Source organism: Chenopodium album, chromosome 11, assembly GCF_948465745.1.
Source record: "Chenopodium album chromosome 11, dcCheAlbu1.1, whole genome shotgun sequence".
In the NCBI taxonomy this organism is placed as follows: Eukaryota; Viridiplantae; Streptophyta; class Magnoliopsida; order Caryophyllales; family Amaranthaceae; genus Chenopodium; species Chenopodium album.
Window position 1 is genome coordinate 5940840 of NC_137844.1, and position 8434 is coordinate 5949273.

At 33.1% G+C, this 8434-nt stretch overlaps 1 protein-coding gene across 1 annotated transcript; it reads left to right on the top strand.

Moving 5' to 3' along the window:
• Positions 1–338: 338 nt before the first annotated feature.
• LOC145568372 (salicylate carboxymethyltransferase-like) lies at positions 339–3880 on the top strand. The gene is made up of 4 exons (XM_081627800.1): positions 339–509; positions 1246–1656; positions 2480–2734; positions 2872–3880. The coding sequence occupies exons 1-4, from the start codon at positions 429–431 to the stop codon at positions 3232–3234; spliced, it is 1110 nt and encodes a 369-aa protein (XP_081483926.1). The 5' UTR covers positions 339–428; the 3' UTR covers positions 3235–3880.
• Positions 3881–8434: the final 4554 nt, after the last annotated feature.

An 8434-nucleotide genomic window follows, 5' to 3' on the forward strand; every position in this document is an offset into this window, starting at 1 on the left:
TGTTTTTCTTTATAATATATTACGTAATAATCACAGTATTACAATTGTACAAATACGGTATAGCTACGTATATGATGTGTTCCATAAACTACGTTCTAGCACATTAAAAGAGACCTTGCTATTGTTGCAAGATTGATGAAAACAAATATAAGTAATTATACCATTTATAGGTAAATGAGAACACAATAAGATTATTTAACTAGACTTTGGCTTTTAGTCTTACTTTATTATGGTGCTTATGTGGAGCTGAGTGGTGCGATGTACTCATTACAAGTATTAACTATTTTTTATTTTTCTATAAATAGGGAATTACAAGCCTAGCTTATTGCATCAAAGGTTTTTTTTACTTAATTGTAAAGAAATATTAGAAAAAAGAACCAAGCAAGGGAGGATCGGAGTGAGAGATATAGAGTGATCAAATTTTGGTGATGGCAATTGAGGTAAAGCAAGTTCTTCGTATGAAGGAGGGGACTGATGAAACTAGTTACGTAAAAACGTCCTACATTCAGGTAAATTCTATAGACAATCTTAATAAAAATGACCTACAATAGGTTTATAACTATTGGTTTTATTTTGTTTTTGTTTCACCCTTTTATTCATTTTATTTTATGTATGTACAATTCTATAATATGTGAATTGAACAAAAGAGAATGGAAGAAATATGTACTCCCTATTTGTCTTCATATACTATGTACAAAGACGACTTTCATTATTAATTTATCAGATGTATTAATAATTATATGAATGATGGAGGGAGTATGAATTCAAATTTAGACTATATAATTAAGAGCGGTGGCACATGGTTATTACATGACAATTCAAATTACTACGTAGCACATAAAATAGAAGCACTCAACTTAGTGATTTCAATTGAATGTCAACATACATGCATGCACAATTAGATCACGTTTAATCAAGAAGATATCATCCGATCTGATTCATTAATAGTGTTGATTAGTAATATTTTTGGAATATGATATCTTTTATGAGTACTCCTTAGAAAAATTGATTTAAGTTAAGTATTGTTCTCAATCAGACGATTAGATGATAAAAAAATAAAAATACAAATTTAGGATTTATTCTACACCATTAAACACGAATAATGCTTGATTAATATAGACATATAATAGCTCACATATAAATTGTGGTATTATTTTATTTTATTTTTTTTTAAATTCTACAAGCGAATAAAGATTTAGTAATCAACCAAAATACTAATATATTATTCCAATTTTCATGCAACAGAAGCAGGTGTTATTATTGACAAAATCCATAAAAGAAAAAGCCATAAAGGAGTTCTATTCCAAGGAACGACCAACAACCTTATGTATAGCTGACTTGGGGTGTTCCTCCGCCGAGCTCAACACCTTGGGAGTGGTCGCTGAGCTCATAAAAACAATCGAAAATGCTCGTCAAGATTTCGGGAATGGGAGCCAAGAGTATCAAGTTTACTTGAATGATCTTCCAGGCAATGATTTCAACACAATCTTTAGGTCAATAGCAAGCTTTGAGGATAGCCTGAAGAAGCAAATTGGGAATAATAATTTTGGGCATTGTTTTGTGAATGGTGTTCCTGGCTCTTTCTATGGAAGGCTATTCCCTACCAATCACTTGCATTTTGTTCATTCTTCTTATAGCCTCATGTGGCTTTCTCAGGTAATTTTTCAATCTTTACATATCTTCAAAATGATTTTAATTTTTGAGTTTGTCTTTATTTGTACACGTAAAAAGTAAAGGTATAACTAGCATTTCATCTTAAAAATACTTGATTAAACTCGTGAAAAAACTCCTACAAGCCGCTTGTTGACAATATGAACTTATTTGGTGGAATCAACTCTTTGAATTGCTCACTAGCTAGGCCACCAAACAATCCAATTAGCTTATTATGTTGCTCAATTTACTTTGAATCAACTAGTTTGGCCTAATAAGTTGAATTACTAGTCACAGTAAATCTATAATCCATAAAGGCTTGTCTAACATGTGCCCATGTGCACATATTAAATTACAAAATTTAAAGAAAAAAAATCCTATGAAAAAAAGGATGAAATAAGAGAATGGTGAATCCTAAAGGAAAATTTTTAAAACCATTTAGTTAATGATTAATTAAAAAATGTGAAAATGTCCTCATTATACGGAGTATTTGTTAATATAATTAAATTATATAGATTATTCTATCTTGTCGTATGCTCATAGACACATTAGAAAATCTCTTTCTGTATTATGAATCATTTGAATATATAGACATCTCCCAATTATGAAATCTTTCTCAAAGATATCTCTACTTGAAAGGGCGGCATCATTTAAGGTATGTGGAGATATACGTGTCAATCAAACTATTGCAATTTTAATGATCCTCATGAATTACATAATTGACGTGTCCACAAAAGTAAATGACCTCGATGCTTTAATTTGAATGGTCAAAATAATTTAGCAAGTGCTTGAATGGATGAGAATAATGGCTTTTGAATGGGTGCAACAGGTACCAACAGGAATAGAAGACAACAAGGAAAATATCTACATAGCAAGTACAAGCCCTCCAAATGTGACAGAAGCTTATTATGACCAATTTGAAAAGGACTTTTCGATGTTTCTAAGGTGTCGGTCCAAAGAATTAGTACCCGGAGGAATTATGGTCCTTACAATATTAGGTAGGACAACAATTGAAAAATATAGTAAGGAATCCAGTTACGAATGGGATCTTCTCGCTACTGTCCTCAACGATATGGTTCTTGAGGTAATATCTCGAAAATGTGACAACTAAACTTAAACAAATGAATTTCTATTTTCATAGGTTGACAAAAAAAGGTCTTGATCAATTGATTGACTAATATTGTACCTCATATATTTTTATTATGAATTGAATTTACGTAGGGTTTCATAGAGGAAGAAAAGCTACATACATTCAACATACCTCAATACACTCCATCAGCAGAAGAAATAGGATTTATAATGGAGAAAGAAGGATCTTTTATACTTAATCAAGTTGATGTTTCCGAAATAAGTTGGGAAGCAAACGAACACTACTATAAGAATGATTTACCTACGACGGCATTTACTCACTATGACTTTGTTAAATGCATGAGATCCGTGGCGGAGCCCTTACTCGTAAATCATTTTGGAGAAGCCATAATTGAAGAGTTGTTCAAGAGATACATGGAAATTGTCCAAGTCGCGATGACCAAAGAGAAGAATGTGTTCATCAATGTCACTGTGTCCTTGACACGAAAGGGTTAATCAATCCATGGAGAAAAAACTATCAATTTAAAACTACGATTCCTTCGTTTTGGTCCACGTTTTCGTTTTTGTGGTTGTGGTTGTGTTCCGTGTTCGTTAGAAATCTTGTTGGTGTTGTTAAAAGCTTGCTCCATATTTTTAATCTTCATTGTTTTCGTGGTTTATCAATTATTAGTGTACGTGTTGGGGTTGCAAAATGCTACTCCATACATACTATTGTTTGAGCTATGGTAGGAGTCTGAACTATAAATAAATGATGTCAAATACTACCTCTGTTATATATTATGTATAACTTTAGGGTATTATTTGTGAAGTATAAAAATTCAAAAGTTGTACATAATATGTAACGGATGTAGTATATATGTATGAAAAATAAATCTAACTATGAAAACATTCTCCCCTTCAAGGATAAAAAGCTTGGAGCTGATAGCTAGGCCGCTTGTAATATGTTAAATCTAATTACTACCTCCGTTTTATATTATATGCAATAATCGAATTTTTTATATCTCACAAAAAATACTCAATTGTTGCACATAATATGAAATTGGAGATAGTATTTCAATTTATGTCGCATTGTGTATGTGTTATGTACTTATGTGTACTATGTTGATCTCTTCATGGCTAAATAACCTCTACGCTATTATTGTACCTACTTCCTCCGTTATACATTATGTGCAACAAAATGAGTTGCACATTTTCCAAGAAGAAATTTTTAAGGGAGGTTAATTAAGGAAAGAGAGCAAATAATTAAGTTCACAATTGGACACCAACACTACCACCAAAACCCACCCCACCCACCCTGCCACCACAGACCCGAATATGCAGCAACCAACATCCCTACAACCACCAAAACCGACCAAGCACAACCACCCAAAACCCGACCAAGCACAATCACCCAAAAACCGACCAAGTGCAACCTTGTAAACAACATCCACCAACACAAAACCGACCAATAGCCTCCACCAAACCCAAAACCCGCAACCTCGTAAACCCCCAAACTACCTCCACCAAAAAAAACCAACAATCTACACAAAAAAAAAAAAAAAACCACCACCGTGAACCATACCCCTCCCATATCCAACAAAAAAACAACCAATTAACTTTGAATATGAAAAAAAAGATGAATATGAAAAATTAATTAATAGCTTCACATCATCAATTAGGATTTTATTTGGTCAAATTTGACCATGAAAACTCTAGATCTAGAATTTTCATGGTCAAATTTGCCCATAAAAACCTCAAGAGCTTTGATGGATATGATGAAACAAAAAAGATAAGGAAGATAGAGGAAGGGGAGTCGATAGCAAGGAGAATGGGCGGCGGCGACGGCACCTTCTAGCAAAGAAAGTGGTGGTGGTCGTCGTCGACAGTGGCGGCCGTGATCTTAGGAGAGATGAAAGAGAGGAGAAATTTGTGGGTAGATGAAGAAAGAGGGTACTCTAGAGTAGAGAATAGTGGTGGTGGTTTCTAGTGAGTGGTGAAGATGGTGGTTGACTGGTTGGAGGAGAAGGAGGGTAAGAAGAAATTTGAATTGAATGGATTGATTTGATTAGTTTGGGGTAAATTTCATGACAATCATTAACTTAAATTAAGTTAGTAACAAGTTTATAATATTTGAGTTAATGTGTTAATTGAATTTAAGTAAGGGCATATTGGTAAATTCATTTTGAAAAATATACTAAAAAAAGAAAGTTTTATTTTGTTGCACATAACGTGAAACATCCATTTATGGCAAATGTTGCACATAGTATGTAACGGAGGAAGTATTTCCTAGCCTAATAGTTGCAACACATTTTATTTTTCAGAATTCATATTTTATCACTACATTAAATTTTTATCAGATAAAAATAATTAAAAAATAAATTATAAACTGGATTACTAATAAAATTTGTACATGGAAAACATTAAAACTATAGTGCTGTAATTAGGGGTGTCAATTCGGATGATCTGATCGGGTCGGGTTGGGTCAATTTTAAAAATTATGTCATACTAAATTGTCATGTTCACACGAGTCCAAATCTAAATTGGATATTTTTCGAATCGATTTCGAATAGGGTCGGGTCAGGTATGCTTTTGACACCTCTAGCTGCAATCTACTTTCTCCGTTTCTTATTAATTGACACATTTGATTTTGACGCACACTTTTAAGGAAGGATGGAAAAGAAAGACAAAAGACTAAAAAAACCCCACCCTCTGCCCATTACCCACTCACTGTACACACATCAGTCTCCACCATGAATTAATACCACCAACATCGCTGACTACCACCTACACCACAACTACAAAATCACCACAACCACGACACCATTACCACCTAAATTCGCTGCCGGAAAATTTTCACCCCCACTCCTTGTTTAACAGTCTTCGAATTAGAGGGAAAAAAATCCAAATTATACACCAAATAATTTATAAATTCTGAGAATAACCAACAGGAAGGTTGAAGGCATCGAATCCGAGGTAAAGACCAGTCAATACCAGTGAAACATGGATTGACAATGACGGAAGTTGAAGGCATAGGGAAGGACCAACACTCCAACAGGAAACGGCCGACGGTGAGGAAGGAGAGAGAAGGTAAACGAGAGGGAGGTGCTTGAAATTGGGGTGAATGGGTGATGGATAGGTAGTTGTTTGGGAGGAGAGAGAAAATAATTGGGGTTTCCATAGTTGTATCAGTGAGAGAGGAGAGAGAAAAAACAAAGTGGGTTTGTGTAGAGGAAGGGAGGAGAGAGAATGAGTGAGGGTAATTTGACAATTTGTTATACAAAACTTTCCCAAATAGCAACGTGTCGACTAAAAAAAATCCCAAAAATAAATATGTGTCAACTAATAAGAAACGGAGAAAGTAATATATACCTGTATAGTTTGTATACTATAAAATGGACAACTAATAAATTGAATTACAAAATTCAGTAAACCATGCAACATTCCTAGGCCAAACTCCAAAATTTGTGATTAATAAATCCTATAACACGTAGATATAGAAAGGATATGTTCATAAATTTAATTTTTTGTATTTTGCACTAATTGTCTCTTGATTATCTTTCATCATATGTATGATTCATAAAAAAATAGCAAAGATAATATATACGAGTATTATTTATATATATGTGGTAAAATTTATAAAAACATTATCCTAGCTACCAGTAATTTTTTTTGTAAAATAATTCAACTAACATAAGAATTTTATGTATATTAGGAAACTAATTACAAGAATTTGATGCTAATATAAATCCTCAAACCTCATCTCTGCTCAGTTTCTAAAACAATCTTTGACGAACCGTTTAGTTTAAAAGCCTTATGCAGACGCTTGCTTGATTCCTCATTGTCAGGTATTTTTATTTATACTATTTTCATTGATTTACTTCGATATAAGGCCCCGTTCATTTCACCTTAATTTTGCTGAACTGAAATTATTTTTACTAAATTGAAATTATTATTGCTGAACTGAAATTATTTTTACTAAATTTCTATAATTATTATAATTTTTATAAGATATACTTCCACTGTTCCAATATTAACAACTAACAACTAGACTTTTGTGCTATTCATAACTTTTGTTTGACCATATCATATGATTTATGCGTTAAAGGATCTTCTTAGATTCAATTTGTCTCATAAAATACTTTCACAACATCAATTTTTGATTCCCAAGATTTAAGGCAAAATCTGAAAATTTGTAAAAGCCCTCATCTACTCTACATTGACATGGAAAACCACGGTTGGACCAACGGTCAATGTATAATTACTCTTCGAAGCATCGATACATTTGAGATAATTAATCATCTTTATAAAATGTACGGGAGATATAAATTTTATGGAACCAGTAATGGGTTAATGTTAATGTATCATCCTGACGAGAGTATTTTAGGATATGGAACCCTTCTATTCGAAAGTCCTTGTTACTTCCCTCGTGTCCTTTGAGTTTGGATCCACTGTTTCTATTCGAAACATATATGCTGGGATATCCTTCATCTTATAGTGACAATAATTTCAAGGTGGCTGCCTTTGAATATCATTTGTGGAATCCTTTTTATGGTGCAAGTCATGTTTCAATTACAGTGTATTCATCTCGAGGTCATAGGTGGAGTTCTGTAATTAAGAGGAATGATGTCCTCTTCCCACCATCTCTAACCGACCGTGTATTCTATCAAGGGGCTTGGTACTGGCTTACGAAGACTCATCTCGTCTCATTTGATTTTGATTATGAGGATTTTATCTTTGTTGAGTTGCCGGTGGATGTCATGCGAGGACTAGTCACTAGGTTTATTTTCCTTCTTTGTGAGAAATTAGCTATTTTAAGTGCGTCTTCTAAAGGTTTTTGTGTATGGGTAATGGATAAGGATAGCAAAAAGAAGTCGTTGTGGAGGCCATGGCTTTCAAGAGATACAACTCATGAGGCATTAGATGAAATTTGTCATTTGTCAGATATACATTCAAGGATTTTTTATAATGAACGGTACAATGATACATTTATCTTTCAGACCAGCAAGAAAGTGTTTTCTTACTCATTTTCTACCCAATAAGTAAAAATTTTGAGATCACCCTATAATAGTGTAGTAGTTCTAGATGCTTATACAGAGAGCTTGGTATTACACAAAGGAACCAACGGTCAGATTTTGACATCATATCCTCCCCACTATATGGATTTGCATGAAAATGTGGTACGGAGTATTTAATCCTATGGGACCGGGGAGTAGGAAGATTTTTTTGAATGATCCATAGTACTCCAGGAATATATAATAATAATTGATATTGATATTTATATTGCTATCTTAGTATCTTATTCTAGACTCTTGGAACATATATCTAAGATAGAATGAGATTTTAAATGTAGCTATATGCTCGACTTGTCATATTTTATGTCTAATGTCACTGCACATGAGTCTCACTAGATCGAACTATGTCTTTCATATGTGGGGTAGATATCAAGGTGAAACCCCTCAACTCAATTATCCACCCACACATTTACGCACGTGAAATAAAGAGGCCAAAATATTTTTATTTCATAGTTTGATGTGGAAGAGATATATTGATCGCTTGTATTGATATGTATGAAGGTAAAGTAGACTACAGTGAATAAAAAAATTTAAATGAAGAAGAAGCTGCATAAATCAAAGCAAATTAGGGAAATTAAAAAAAAAAAAAAGGAGGAAGTTAAAATTAATCAAAACTGTAGTCATTAATCTATTACTAATGTTTA

Coding starts and splice junctions, on each gene's coding strand:
- LOC145568372 (XM_081627800.1), top strand. CDS start 429: ATGGCAATTGAGGTAAAGCAAGTTCTTCGTATGAAGGAGGGGACTGAT. Junction 1,657..2,479: donor GCCTCATGTGGCTTTCTCAG/GTAATTTTTCAA, acceptor TGGGTGCAACAG/GTACCAACAGGAATAGAAGA. Junction 2,735..2,871: donor TCAACGATATGGTTCTTGAG/GTAATATCTCGA, acceptor GAATTTACGTAG/GGTTTCATAGAGGAAGAAAA.